At 38.8% G+C, this 15660-nt stretch overlaps 1 protein-coding gene across 36 annotated transcripts in view; it reads left to right on the forward strand.

Moving 5' to 3' along the window:
• The window catches only part of TENM3 (teneurin transmembrane protein 3), a 1291791-nt gene that overhangs the window by 1242655 nt on the left and 33476 nt on the right, over positions 1-15660 (forward strand). For 31 of the 36 annotated variants that reach the window (XM_077177351.1, XM_077177366.1, XM_077177367.1 and 28 more), the window contains 7 exons: positions 1117-1384; positions 1961-2104; positions 5699-5948; positions 6360-6380; positions 11592-11824; positions 12416-12570; positions 13407-14281. In XM_077177351.1, the coding sequence (XP_077033466.1) occupies positions 1117-1384; positions 1961-2104; positions 5699-5948; positions 6360-6380; positions 11592-11824; positions 12416-12570; positions 13407-14281 (1946 nt within the window). The remainder of the gene's footprint in view (positions 1-1116; positions 1385-1960; positions 2105-5698; positions 5949-6359; positions 6381-11591; positions 11825-12415; positions 12571-13406; positions 14282-15660) is intronic. The other 5 variants (XM_077177368.1, XM_077177370.1, XM_077177390.1 and 2 more) reach the window with 1 other exon arrangement.

Genomic DNA, 15660 nt, shown 5'->3' on the forward strand with positions numbered 1-15660 from the left:
GTCTGCTTCTCACTAATACTAAATCATGTTTAGTCTTCAGACTTCAGGACCGGGAGACTGAAAAGTAAAATAAACCTTTCTTAATTTACTTCCCAAGAGTGTTCCTCTAACACCACTAAGGTTCTGGGCTTGTGCTTCAGCATCCTTTGAACTCTTCACCAATGAAACATTACCTTTAAGTGTGTCTAGATACATTTTTCTTCTTCTTTTGTTTGTTTCAATAAACCAGGATACCTGGTAGCTGTTCACTGCAAGTGCTGGCTGCAGTGTTTATGTTCTGACTGAGGCATAGAGCAATATAGGCTGCTTTTATCCACATTACACAGAAACATTTCACATCCATCCATCACCCACAAAAGCTTCTCAGCACAGAGGCAATGACAAGGTAGAGGAGGGGAGGAACCTTTTAAAAATAAAATTGACTCATTCCACCTCTCAGAAATGTGAAAGTGATAAGCTGATATCTGAGTAGTGAATATTGATCAGAAAATATGGAAAAACTTCCCCTGAGGCATCCTACCTATCTGTCTTCAAAATAAATGGAAGAATGAGCTAGTTTAAAGTATTTACAATCCACTAGTAATGCAAATAATAAAATACCTGGGACTTCTTCCTGCTCCTACAGGAGAAATTAGGCAGCCCAACCCAAACCTCAAGCTTTGCTCTCCTTAGAGGCTCTACTGCCTTTATTAGACACGCCTCTATTAGTTGGGACATGGGTGGCAGCACCATAAGGGGCAATTTTCACTTAGTTGAGAGATGCTTTTTTGCCTCTTCAGGAAAAATCAGTTGGGAATGTTTCCTCATGCCTCCTTTGCTCCTCATTAAAAAAAAAAAAAGGGAGATAATTTTGAAATGCTTGAGCAGAAAGTACCAACTAAGCAGCTTCAGTGTAATGAAGAATTTAGACTTGACTTTTTAGAAAAAGTGTGAAACGTTGTTATTTATTTATGGGTTTTTTAACCATGAAGGCCAAATACAGATGATATTTCCTAATGGATTGTCATAACTATCCATTATTGTCATAATAGTTAGGCAGCCTTTTATGATAGATGCATTGTTTCATTTAATTTCCAACTAATTGAAATACTGTATTTTTCTTTTAATGATGCATAGGTACTTCATGAAGAAACAACAATACCAGGGACTGACCTGAAGTTATCATACTTGAGCTCCAGGGCTGCAGGATATAAATCTGTACTGAAGATTACTATGACCCAATCTGTTATACCATTTAATTTAATGAAGGTTCATCTTATGGTGGCAGTGGTGGGAAGACTTTTCCAAAAATGGTTCCCTGCATCCCCAAATCTAGCATACACCTTCATATGGGATAAAACTGATGCATACAATCAGAGGGTCTACGGATTATCTGAAGCTGTTGGTATGTGTTACAGAGGATTTTTGTACTTCTAGTGTTGTCTTGAACATAGGGAAGCAGACCTCTAATGCTTGTATCCATTAAGAAAATGTTTGGCAGAATAAAATTACATCGGTGGATATTAAAACATATTGAAAAATACTAATCTAACATATTGAAAAAACTAATCTAAGGTTTGAATTATGAGAAAAAAATTCCTTCAGAAGGAAAAAGAAACCATTTTGCATTCACATGAAAAGTGACATTTTTTAACTTTTTTTTCTTCCCATGAAGTACTCTCAGCCTAATAATAATGGTGTTTAGTCTGCACACTGTGTGTACTTTAGGTAAAGTACAATAGCAGTATGACTTACATCACAAAATGGATTTCCTCTGTCTTAATTCACTTACTCTTAATAGCTAAAATATTTTAATAACCTAAGATTCTGGTTAGTATCTTCAACATGTCTAAGAAAACATAGGAATTTTCATGTGTCCTAGGAGAGCAAAAGAATGTGTGTAGTTTAAGGAAATGCCATTCTTTAAACTCCTCTTCAGAATGAGATCCTGTACTGAACAAGGCCGTGTGCTGTTTTTCAGTGTCTGTAGGTTACGAGTATGAGTCTTGCTTGGATCTGACTCTCTGGGAAAAGCGCACTGCCATTTTGCAGGGTTATGAGCTGGATGCCTCCAACATGGGTGGCTGGACATTGGATAAGCATCATGTATTGGATGTTCAGAATGGTAAGGAGTTAATTTTCTTCTTGCTAGTTTCACTGCTCTACTGTCCTGCACTTCAAGTCTCTCATTCAAACTTTCTGCTATTTGTGCTATTATTTTTAAAAAGGAAAATATAGAACATATTGCAAATAGTAAATGCTTTGTACTTCCTCACTCCCCAGGGAAGTGGTCACACCAAGCCAGTCAGGGTTGGCAGAAAGTGTTAGGACAATGTTCTCATGCACACAGTGTGATTCTTGGGGTTTATCCTGTGCAAGGCCAGGAGTTGGAGTCAATAATCCTGTGGGTCCCTTCCACCTCAGGATATTTCTTGTTTGTATTATTTACACTGAATGTCATGCTTCTGCATCCTAAAAGTACATATGCATGAATAAATTCATCAGTCTGTGTTGGATATGCTGTGGTGGGTTGACTCTGGCTGGACACCAAAGCCACCCAGTCACTCCCCAGCTGCACAGGGGAGAGAAAACAGAATGGAAAGCTCATGGGTTGAGATGAGGACAGAGACAGATCTCTCAGCAGTCCCTGTCATGGGCCAAACAGAATTGACTTGGGAAAATTAATATAATTTATTACCAGTCAAAACTTGCCCAATCCTACCTTCTTTCCTGGCTTAACTTTACTCCTGAATTCTTCACCTCCTCCCTGCCTATGGTGCAGGGACACAGAGAATGGGGCTGTGATCAGTTCACCACACCCTGTCTCTGTCCCTCCTTCCTCCTCAGGGGAAGGACTCTTCCCTGCTCCAGCATGGGCTCCCTCCCACACAGACAGTCTCCATGAACTTCTCCACTGGGAGTCCTTCCCACGGGCTGCAGTTCTTCACCACTGCTCCAGTGGGGTCTGCTCTGTGGGGTGCAGTATTTCAGGAACAGATGGCTCCAGTCCTGGCAGCAAACCTGCTCCAGCACAGGCTCCTCTCTCCATGTGTCCAGAGGTCCTGCCAAGATCCTGCTGCAGCATGAGCTTCCCACAGGGTCACAGCCTCCTTTGGGCATCCCCTTGCTCTGGCATGGGCCCTCCAAGTGGATATGTGCTCCACCACGGGTGCCCATGTTCTGCAGGAGCACAGCTGCCTCACTGTGGTCCTCTCCCATGGGCTGCAGGGGAATCTCAGCTCTGTACCTGCAGCACCTCCTCCCTCTCCTTCTGCAGAACTTGCTGTCTGCAGAGCTGTTGCTTGCTCATATTCTCACTCCTCTCTCCAGCTGCAATTTGCTGTTGCACAGTAACTTTGGCATCAAAGTGTATTGGTCAAGCAAGCTGCTCAGCAACAGTTGGCAGGGTGCCATGCTAAGGAAACCTCAGCTCACCACTGAACAGGAAGAAATTTGGAAAAACTTGGCTGGAAACATGTAGGAAAGGTGAAGTAAACAGTCACATAGCTTAAAGTAGTAGTTGGTAGCACTTGGTTTTCATGCAAGAGAGGAACCCAGAGTAATTATCAGGAAGATTGTCAGTTCTGCAGTACTTGATGTCCCATGAAGGTCTCCCCATAGTACACAAGCTTATTATGTGTAACACAGTAGTAGAAACTTAAAGCATCGCCTCTGACTGGTAAGGAAACAAGGTCACCAAATCAAGTGAAAAGGTGTCATTGTACCTAATTTAAAATTAAAAATAAAAAAAACCCCAACAAAACAACTGTGCAAATTATTGTAAAGTAATACATCTAAAATTGTAAAGAGCTATAATTATAAATATATATGTAAAACTGATTCTGTTCATTGGGTAAATTGATGATGGCTTTAAATTATGTTGAAGAGTACATTTGACAAGTAATGACTTTTCAAAGTGTCATGTGTCTAATTGAATAAACCAAGTGGAGAGTTGTAATGACAACATGGATGAGATGCATAAATCTATTCAGCAGAGAGTGCAGACAGTGTTTGCACGGAAATCCAAACTACTGCAGTAAATAGTCTAATGTACATCTTTTACTCTGTGATAATAGAGGAGAAATGTGAAGGACCAATTTTTCAAGGTAATGACAGAATAAATCAGGTGCAATAGTGCACTGTGCTGACTTCTAGAATTCCACTGATGAAAATTGTAGAACTCAGCTATTTCAGGCAAAATTATAGTGCCATGATTGTCATAAATGATGTAATCATAGGAGAGGGGATTTCGTATACTGTTAATGCATTCTGGCTTTAACTATTCATGAAAAACACATTCTTCCTCTTTTGATTTAGATTACTTATTTGGATTACTTGCCATTAGGTTTCCATTAACCATTTTCATTTTTTCCAATTTTATCATGTTTCCAATTTTATCATATTGGTTTTACATTTATAATCTCTTGCATTTTATAACATTAAAAGCAGTGAAGACACCTAAAACATTTAAAGAGGAAAGCAAAGTATTTTTTTCTCCTACCTTTCAGTTCAAATCGTGCACTTTAGGAGTGAGGAGGGAAAGAGAAATACGCCTTAAATTTCTTCTAAACTTCTTAAAAGATAACTGTATCCCTCAGCTCCAAATTGCATGAAACTCTGGGCATGCAATCAGTAAAACCCAGATCTCTGTACAGTACAAAGTGGTTTACACGGATTATACCACGGAAAGACACATGGTGACTTATGAGTAGAACCGTAATAGCTGACCATTTGTAGAGGACTCCTTAATGGATTCATCGTGAGACTGAACAATGAGGGTCCTGGCAACACTTTAACATACTTTTTTTTCCCAACAAGACTGAAGATTTAACACAAAGCATCCATTTTTCCTCTCAGATTTCCTATGTAGGCTATAAGGAAGAAAAATACTGCTGGCATATTGCTTTGTCTTCACAAAATTATTGTTTCTTTCATGCCTCAAAGCAGAATTAAGTTTTAGAGGCAGGTTGGCTTGGCACCATTTTTTTTTGTTGTTTTGACATTTTTAATAACAGCCTATAACTGCAGATGTAGTATTGAGGCAGACTTTGTTGCCAGAGGAACACTTTTGTTGTGAGCTGAGTAAACAATCTTTTACAATGTAAAATTGAGGCAATCGACAACTTTTTGAAGTGGCTCTTTAATTAATATTTACAATTTGCAACAGTAATCCACTTCAGATTACATTCAACATGATACTCATAATTAGTTATACTAGGACTTTAGGAATACAATTTGCAAATATATTCATTTTCATTTTTTATAAAGCACTTTAGAATTTCAGTCCTTTCTGGACTATTTCAAAACTGTAAAGATGTAGGAACACAGACCTTCCTTCCATTAATATACTTAACATTTCCTCCAGCATGACAATTTTTATTCTGAATTATAGCTATAAAAATCATTAACATTTAAAAATAACAACTGAAAACATTTTGGGGTTTTAAGAGCTACAATATTTAGCGTTTCTACTAAATTTTGTGGACAAGATAATCTAATGTTTGCATGTTTATAACCTAAATATAGCTATAGATGTTTTAATAAAGTTGCTATCTGTTGTGAGGAAAATATGGTGGTGAAACAATAAAAATTCATTGAACTTATACTAACTAGCTAAAAGAATATTTACAATACTTTTGCACCATTTTATGTGTATACATTCAGAGTTTTTATGAATGTTATTGGGTTTTGATTTGGATTTTCCTGTATTATCTGGCAGGAATCCTCTACAAAGGGAATGGTGAAAATCAATTTATATCTCAGCAACCCCCAGTTGTTAGTAGCATTATGGGCAACGGGAGACGACGCAGCATCTCCTGTCCAAGCTGCAATGGTCAAGCTGATGGTAACAAATTGCTGGCTCCAGTTGCCTTGGCCTGTGGGATAGATGGCAGTCTGTACGTGGGAGATTTCAACTACGTCCGGCGGATATTCCCATCTGGAAATGTAACTAGTGTTCTGGAGCTAAGGTATGTCTTTTTCTCATCCTGGACTTCTGGAGGTATGAGTTACTGTGGCAAATTAAAGTATTGAAGTTTCTGCAATTGTGTAAGTTTGAGTTTGCAAATGCTTTTGGGAACAAAACAGAAGTTGAGTCAAAAGATTTTTAAAGTATTTAAAGCTGAAATGATAATATTTTACCCTCATAAAATGTTTTAACTATGCTTATCTAATGTGAGAGTTTAATCTACCCGAAGTAATAATTCAGCAGATTTTAAGAGTTAACATATGTGGTCAATGTAAGTGGACAATGGACAATCATTCAACACTTCACTAATGACAGATGTAAACGTTGCCTTCTTCTCTCTCGTCTTTTAACATCCTTTCTGAATGTTTGTCTAATAATGTTTTTCTGTTCTTTTTTACTTGCTCCCACCAAGAAATAAAGATTTTAGACATAGGTAAGCATTCCTTAAGGAAGATTTATATTTTTCTAACTGTTCTTCTTTCTTTTTTAACAAATGAATGCTTATAATGGGCAAGTCATTTCTGAGATGTATTACTAGAAAAGAGGAGTATTTTTCAAAAATAATGAGTTCATGTGTTTTAGTTATGTCAACTGTCAGGCTGTATCGTCCTTTCTGATGAGTTCCTCTTTTCTCATCACTCTCTGTCCACAGTCAGGCTTCTTGTTATGCTTGTGTGTGCCCTCCTCTGCTGTTCCTTCATCTCTGCTCACTCCTTGCTGGCAAGCTCTTTTGCTGATCCGATCAAAACTCACTCATTAATCAGATACATCAAATATGATGAGAATGGCATATAAAAGTATCAAGGGAGTTCATTTTATTAGACTTTTGATGTTGAATCTTTTCAGGCTCTCATTTAACAGATTTTTTTCTTTAAAGGTGAGTTTCTTTTAATAATGGAAGTTGAAATAGCAGTAACACAACTCCAGGAGTTAAGATTTTAAAATACACCCAGACTCACAAAATTGGTCACAGAAACAACAGTAATCCGAGGATTGTAGTACAGCATTCATCCATCCTGGCATTGCTACAATAATGGCAAGAACAGAAGAGTAGGTGGATATTAGAATTGCTTTCCACAGCAGCTGGTGCAGATAAGGAAGAAAAAAACAGAGTCATGCTAAAATCATGTTGCAGACATGAAACCCTGCAAACATTTGTGGCAGAGCTACTAAGCTTAGCAGGCTCACTGGTAGCTTTCTCTCCTTTTTGCTGCCATTTTCCTTCCTTGTTTTTAAACAAATCCCAGAGTCATATCTCAGTTGTCCTTGTTTTTTAAATTCACTTTTCTTTGGACATACTTCTGTGTGAGGAAAGGTTTTATGTTTACAAAAATATGTTTCAGATATGTTAGGCAAAAAATTCCATGACTAACTAAGGTGTCTGCATCAGTGCTAATGATCAGAATTGGTTTTGTGGTTTTTGTTTTTTTTTCCAGGGTGACTCGAAGGCAGTCTCTTCTGTTTGGTGGGTTTAGGGTTTCACTATTACAATTAGTTTGTATGTGTTCCACCACTCTTAAAAGAATTATATCCCTTGTGGTATCACAAAGTTGTGATTGCAGCTAGATAGAACATTGTCTTGGCAAATACATAGAATGTGGAATAATACTTAAAATGGGCATGTGGAATGTACAGAAAGGGATTAAAGAGTGGGTGCATATTGAGGTTTGTTTTGCTGTGATTTAGTAGCACCACCCTCTCCTGCCTCTGGCAGAACTGTGGTCACAGCCTCAACTGCAGTGTTTCAGGAACTGGATCCCTGCATCTAAGAGAAGTTGGTGAAGGAGAATACTGAAGCTTTTCTGTTTTATTCATGCCTAAACATGCAGAAGCTCCAGGTAGCAAAATTGCAGTCATACCAAACAAATTAGTGTAACAGCATGGGCCCGTATAGCAGCTGTGACATGGGGGTTCCTCCTGGCCGCAGGAGGAGACAGAGAAGACTGTGGAGAGCTGGCTCTGCAGGAGCAGCTGGGGAGCCAGTAGGCAGGAGGTGTGGAGCCCACTGTGAAGCACAATATGATTTATGATGAGCCTGAGTTTTCTCTCACGTCATACAACATTTTCCCAGTGTCCACTCTCAGCCTTAGAGATTTGCTGATGAGAGACTTCCTAAGCCAAGAGTGGGATCTTGATGCTTCATATCCCCTGGCAGCTTTTTATTCTATTAATTTAGCCGCCTTTTATTTAAGATGTGTAAACTTTTAGGATTCAGCAAATCCTCTTGCCATGGGCTCTCCAGCTAAGGACACACTGTGAGACCAAATACCTTCTTTTGGCTGCATGAATTCATGCAAAGTCCTGTGAAATTCTGCAGAGGGAAGTACATCTGTCTGGCCTGTAAGAGGAGAAGGAAGAAAATGTCCAGTTTCACTGGCAAGCCTTTCAGACTCCTGAGGAGATTTCTACTTAAACTACAGTTTAGAAAAAAGCCCTCAATAGACCACTTTGCAAAAGATAATTGCTAGGTATTAGAAGAAAATGCACTAAAAAATGCATTCCCCAAGTAAAACTACCGAATGAGGCTAAATGCTAGTTCAGATCTCTTGTCTATTCAAGCATTCACCTTTCCTGGCCTATAAACACAGTGCTTCAGCACAGTGTGATGTGTCTCCTAGCTCAAGAAGCCTTACTCTCTTTTACAGAGAGAATGCAGATCAAATTTCTCCTCTCATGTACCAGTGACCTCACATTTTTTCAATCTCAAAGCTGAAACGATGTCTTTATGCACACTGCTGCCTGTGGGTGATTAATGCTGATAGACATTCATGGAAAAAGTCATTTTTAGAAGGACTTTGAAGACAGGGAGGTCTTTTGTAGGCTATGGCACTATCCCAAATCTATAGAGAGGCAGAAAAAAAAGTCTAACAAAACATAAAAACAGCTTTGAGGGGATATATGGTTTAGAGGGCACATACTGAAGGCAAGAGAGACAGGGACTGAAACAGGAGGAGTATTTTCAAAAAAAACTATACATGGAGAATAGTCCAGGTGATCTGACAGCTGAAGAATAAAAAATTTGGCCTAATCAAGATAAAAGCAAAGAGAAATAGATAGTTACAACTTTGTATATGCGTGTGTGCACACTTTCAATTCAAAGCACTTACTATTATTCAGCATAGACAGAAAAAGTTAATTTTTAGACATTTGTCTTTACAGGAGCCAGTGTGGGTACATAAGTCCATGTTTTGCAGGCTGCTGAAAGTGATTAGGCAATACTGAATGAGTCAATAAGTCACGGGCTGGGGATTTAATTTCTTTGCATTTGTTGTTATTGGTAGAAGGCAGAAGCTTAATTTCATTTCAGGGTACAATGAAATTGCATAAACTCTGCAGCTTTCCAGCTGCTGGCTGCTTATCCCTGTACTATTTTTGTGATCTGCATAGTGCTCATGGATATTTTCTGGCTAGAAAACAAATGTAGTTTTCACTTGACAGTTATTCAGTTCCTCAAATTGTGCCGTTCTCCCATCAATTCTTGGGGGTTTCTATTGGCTAAAGCCTCCTTGGCTGTGCAACCTTCACCTGAAAAGAAATGCTGAGGTTAAGCCTGTTGTATCAGCTCAGAAAGGAGCCATTAGACATCTACATATGGCAAGTTGGAGAGTTTCTGTTGATTCAGTAGTGATATCCTGTGCACTTCCACTCTTTAGGAATATAAGAAAATACATTTAAATTATCAGGTGATTTCTTTTGGTTTGGTGAGGATACTGTATTTACCGTGAGAACTCATTCCCTGATTTCTTTTTTGTTGGAATTAATTAGAATGTACATCTTCATATTAATGAAGAAAAGAGCTTTAAAATTTCTTTTTGGAAATAAATTGTGTTAGGCATAAATTACTTACTTTTTGATTTGATGACTTCTTATTCCAATGGCTGAAAAATATGATTGAGGCAATGTTAGATGGGTTGAAGAGAGGTACTTTGATTTCAGTAGTGTAAGAAAGAACTTTATTTTAAATTACAATGAAATAAAATTTAATTGCACATTTCACATCTTGCAATGTGTTTGTATTTGAAGTGTTTGCAAAGTTTCTTAAAGACCAAAGTAATCATGTAAATGGGTATAATTTAATTTGCAGTCTATGGAGGTATAAATAATTCGTACACTACATAGTGATCATATTAAATGATCACTGCATAAATTAAGGTTTTGAAAATACCTTCCAACTATTTAGCACATTGGCAATAATAGATTTGTAACAGACAGAAATTTAAAGTAAGCCTGCATTTGATTGTTTTCAGACATGCTGTACAACACTCAGTGCAATAGCAGAGCTTTTAAAGAGGTGCTAATCACTGTGTATTTGATTTCATTAGTCTGTTTCACTTGGTTTCATTCATTCTGAACCAACATGTTAAAGTCTTAAAACCAAATAAAATCCTATTTATGCAACACATTTTTTTCTGTTTTGTAATTGGATGGCTATAAAAATCTGTCCCTGCTAAAAGACATAATTTGTTCACAAGTTGTTCCTGTTGGTCTCTGTTGCATTTTCCAAGTGGCAGTACATAAAAATGTGTTACATTAGCACAGTTACGTATTTACCAAACGTGAAGTGTAGCATTCTGTGAACAGATGTTTGGCTACCACCAGACTGGTAGATCTGTTTAAGCAGCACTTTTGCAAACATCAGAAGTGACTGTTCTGACACTCTGTTTCAATCCATGAGGGGAGCATCTGAAATTACCTCATGTATTTACATGACCTTATTTCTGCTCTTCATGCCATAAATTAGGTCAGGAATCCCAACTGCAGTGGGTTAAGTTTCTACATCATAATATATCAACACAAAAGGTAATCTCCAGGGCTGTTTTTTTCACCAGCAGGGAAGAAAAGACAGTAATTCTCAATTATGTGGCACCAGAGGAGAGGCAAAATGTACGGTTCTGGGAAAATGGTTAGCAATATATATTTTCACTGTAATAAAGACTGTGCTGGCATAGTTAGCGGTTTTCTGCCAATGTGTACAGTTATTTGAAATATGACTCTGACTTAAGAAGAATGGAAGAGCTCTGCTTGGTCTCTGGTGGAAGAGATGACGTTTCGTAATGTGTTAAATCATGCACATCGTGCATTTGAAAGCAGTGGATTAAACAAATACTTATGAATGATGTCTTATCTCTTTCCTGTGAACTCATCATTCAAACTCTGTCTTATCTGTTCATGAATTACATAAACCATGAACCCCAGCAGCCTTGTATAAATTACAATAAAACAGATAGGATAATACCAACAAAGTGTAAGTGAGGCCTGGGCTCCTGCTGCAAAATTTGGAACTAGATCAAGGTTCCCAGAACTCTCAGAAGGTTTTAAACTCCAGTATTTTGATTTGGCCTATTAGAGACACATTTGCAGTCTCTAATGAGAGAGCCTGAACTGGCCTGAAAGCATTAAAGACAAAATGGACCGTCTTTCCCTAGAGGATTAATCTGGATGGGGCTGTCTGTGACACAGATGAGAAGTGTGGACCAAAACCTTTTTGGGGCTGTGACCTGTGCTACCTGTGCATGGAGCATCACCATTGACTTTGACTCTGTCTGCATAACTGCACACTCGTAGGAACTAAACTGTTTTCTCCTTGATCCACTGTTAGCTGCAATTAACTACAGCATATGCAATGTGTTATTCCATTTTGCAGCAACAACCCAGCTCACAGATACTACCTGGCAACTGACCCCGTGACAGGAGATTTGTACGTTTCCGACACAAACACACGCAGGATTTACCGGCCCAAGTCGCTCACGGGGGCAAAAGACCTGACCAAAAATGTTGAGGTCATAGGAGGAACAGGGGAGCAGTGCCTGCCCTTCGATGAGGCAAGGTGTGGTGATGGAGGCAAGGCGGTGGAGGCAACTCTCATGAGCCCTAAAGGTAAAAAGAGCTCTCCCTCTGTAACATTCAGAATAATACAGAAGTTCAGAGCTGGGGGCATGATTGTGTTTAATTACTGAATTCAATAGTTGGCTCAAAAAATTGGGGATTTGAGTAATTTTTTTACAAGTAGAAAGTCTATAGAGGAAGAGAGCTACAGGGGACTGATTTTTTTTAAATCAATTAGGGTTGATTTTTTAGGAAGTATTTGGCTTGAGTGGTTATTGAGCATTTTTAAACACTCAATAAGAGCATTTAGATTATGTGTTTGGCAGGCAGCAGTGAATATCTAAAATGAGCATTGCTTTTGGTTCCATTTATTCCATGTTTAAAGTTAACTTAAAAGCTAGACCCTTCCACACAAAAGCAATTGAACAGCAAATGCAATCAACAGTAGTAGATTTCATGCTGAATATTGGTTTGTCATGCAAAATACATTAACAGGCTGTATTACTACCTGCTCCCTGAGACCAGATTTTCTGCCTACAATTTCTACTAGACACATGATACCTATACCCTTAGTTGTGGATAATATATTCACTGGTAGTACAACAACAAAAAAAAACCTAATTTTTATTTGCTTCACTGAAGGAATAGCAATAGACAAGAATGGGTTAATCTACTTTGTTGATGGGACCATGATCAGAAAAGTGGATCAGAATGGAATAATATCGACATTGCTTGGCTCCAATGACCTTACCTCAGCACGACCTCTAACCTGTGATACCAGCATGCACATCAGCCAGGTACTTTTCAGTTGCTGCTAATTTGGAAAGCTGAGCTGGTGATAGAAACTGAGATGCAGCTTTTGAGCCCCTTAAAATAAAAGTGGGTGGATATTTAACAGCAGGTTTGGGGGAGAAAGCAACCTGTTCCACGGGCATGAATTGCACAGTATTCTCTTAGCTATAAATGCTGCTGTATTCAATTTTTCTGCCCATAAACTTCAGTTTGGTTTAGAACAGCAAAACTATCAGCAGGAAACATTAAGCCTGGTAGTAAATACTGGGAGAATGGCATATCTGTTAGAACTATCTTGGCATGTTGATGTTTTCTGAATTGCTGACATCCTTAGCCTACTAGAGCGAATGAAAGGATTTACACAAACCCCCTGTATTTTTCTATTTTTGTTAAAAACTTGTGTAGGTACGAAGGGACATTTCAGTAGTAGTATGTTCCAAAAATGGAGTACAGTGTTTCATAATCTGGAAGGTAGTACGTTATTTTTGCTACTACAAGAATAAAGATCAAAACTGTTGGCAAGTATTTAGACATCAATATCTGTCTCTATAGTTCTGCATTTGTGATGCAGAAAAGTATTGCATTTATTGGAGGGGAAACTCAGCCTATATTATAGTTTCAATGCAACTGGTTTTCTTTTTAATAAACTGGATGCCTGAATATTGTTCCCCTTGCCTTCCTGAAAACTTTAGTTTGCTGCATGTATTCATGCAAGTTCTTCAGTTGTGATTGCTTACAGCAGGTGGAAAATATCCTTATATCAGTGTCTAAAACTGAAGGTTAATTAATTCATTTTATCTGCACTGGTTAGCTGTTTAACAAAACACTTCTATTTGTTTAGGTTCGTCTGGAATGGCCTACAGATTTAGCTATCAACCCAATGGATAACTCCATTTATGTGTTGGATAACAACGTGGTTCTGCAGATCACGGAGAACCGCCAGGTGCGCATTGCCGCGGGGCGGCCGATGCACTGCCAGGTGCCCGGCGTGGAGTACGCGGTGGGCAAGCACGCTGTCCAGACCACACTGGAGTCGGCCACCGCCATCGCCGTGTCCTACAGCGGCGTGCTCTACATCACAGAAACCGACGAGAAAAAGATAAACAGGATAAGGCAGGTCACAACTGATGGAGAAATCTCTTTAGTTGCTGGAATACCCTCGGAGTGTGATTGCAAAAATGATGTTAACTGTGACTGCTACCAAAATGGAGATGGCTATGCTAAAGATGCCAAACTCAACGCCCCTTCCTCCTTAGCTGTGTCTCCAGATGGCACCCTGTATATTGCTGACCTGGGAAACATTAGGATACGGGCTGTGTCAAAGAACAAACCCTTAATGAATTCAATGAACTTCTATGAAGTTGCTTCTCCAACTGACCAAGAGCTGTATATTTTTGATGTCAATGGTACCCACCAGTACACTGTGAGTTTAGTCACCGGGGACTACCTGTACAACTTCAGCTACAGCAATGACAACGATATTACTGCCGTGACGGACAGCAACGGGAATACCCTTCGGATCAGGCGGGATCCCAACCGAATGCCAGTAAGAGTGGTCTCTCCTGATAACCAAGTCATCTGGCTGACCATAGGCACCAATGGCTGTTTGAAAAGCATGACTGCACAAGGGCAGGAGCTGGTCTTATTTACCTACCATGGCAACAGTGGACTTCTGGCAACTAAAAGCGATGAGACTGGATGGACCACTTTTTTTGAGTAAGTACATAAAAAGAAGTCAGATGCCTTATAGTTTTATTGAGTTCTAAGGACCATTTGAAATGTTTCTGGGTGAAGTAACTGTAAAGTTGACCCTTGATAGCAAAAAGCACAGAAAGATACCTTTAATTTCCCATGCTGTCTTCCTCTGTCTTACTTGTCTGACTTCTTCTGAACATTGGGTCTGAATAATTTTGAATTCATTATTTTGAACTTCAGTTTTATATATTGAAATAATAGTGAGACAACATTTCACTCTTGTCAAGAAATTTGTAACTCAGACAACCATGGGTTTGTAGATTTGCATCAAAAACTAGATTTTCATCCCACTTGCTCATTAGATTGACATTCTTCTGCTGCAAATACTGACAAGAAATTTGTCTTTGCTGCTCCATTTTTTTTTAAGCAAAAGCATCTCTGCATGTTCTTTTGCCCAAAAATAACGTCTGGGTGGGTTGTAAAAGGTTGTGTTTCACTGAGTGGAGGGTATGCAGAAAGGATCTCCTGGACAGCACAGCAGGCTTTGACACAGGTGAACCCAGTTGGAGGAAGCTGAGAAAAGAAATGTGTGCCATGGGGGAACCGTCATTCCTGTAGGAATAAACTGAAAACACAGAAGCCACCAGCACCGTGTCATCTACAGGTGCTAGCACAACAGCAAGAGGTATTACTGGAATGGTAGGACTTGCAATTTTACCAGCCTCAGGAAAAATCTTTTCAGTGAATTGCTTTAGCCTGTGTTACACTCATTAAGTCATCAATGCCTGTTCATAACAGACAGATTAGCAAAGCATTTTACAGAATCTTCAATTCTATTGACTAAGGAAGATTGTGACAATTTATAGATAAACTAGTAGAACCAGAGAATTCACATACAAGCTTTATCAGTAACTTCATCTCCAAATGATCTGAACTGCCAACTGAATACACTAAGCAAACATAATAAAATTACAGCTTAAAAGAGAAACCATTATTTCAGAAAAGGTCAATGTAGAATTAACACAGATTTTTTTCAGTTGTCTCTGCCAGTTGGAAAAATATGTGTATTTTTAACTCACAGGAAAGACATGATGAGGTTGGGTAAGAAGGTATGTATGAAGGAGTGGAAGATGTAGTGTTAGTGTGATAAGCAAAACTGTTAAGAGGCCTCTAGTTGAACTATTCAGGATTACAAAGGGCATCATGAAAATTCAGTAAGTCCCTCTTCTTTTTATTTGCCCCTCTTCTTTTCTCATATCTTTATGATGAAATGCAGTAGCAACTGCTGCCAAGGTCAGGGCTTAAAAAAAAGCTTTCAATTCAACACACATGATAAAGAAAATAAAGTGCCAGTGTCAGGCAGTGGCAGCAAAGCCAAACATCTGTGTTCTGAGATAACT

This window comes from Agelaius phoeniceus, chromosome 4 (assembly GCF_051311805.1).
Source record: "Agelaius phoeniceus isolate bAgePho1 chromosome 4, bAgePho1.hap1, whole genome shotgun sequence".
Lineage (NCBI taxonomy): Eukaryota > Metazoa > Chordata > Aves > Passeriformes > Icteridae > Agelaius > Agelaius phoeniceus.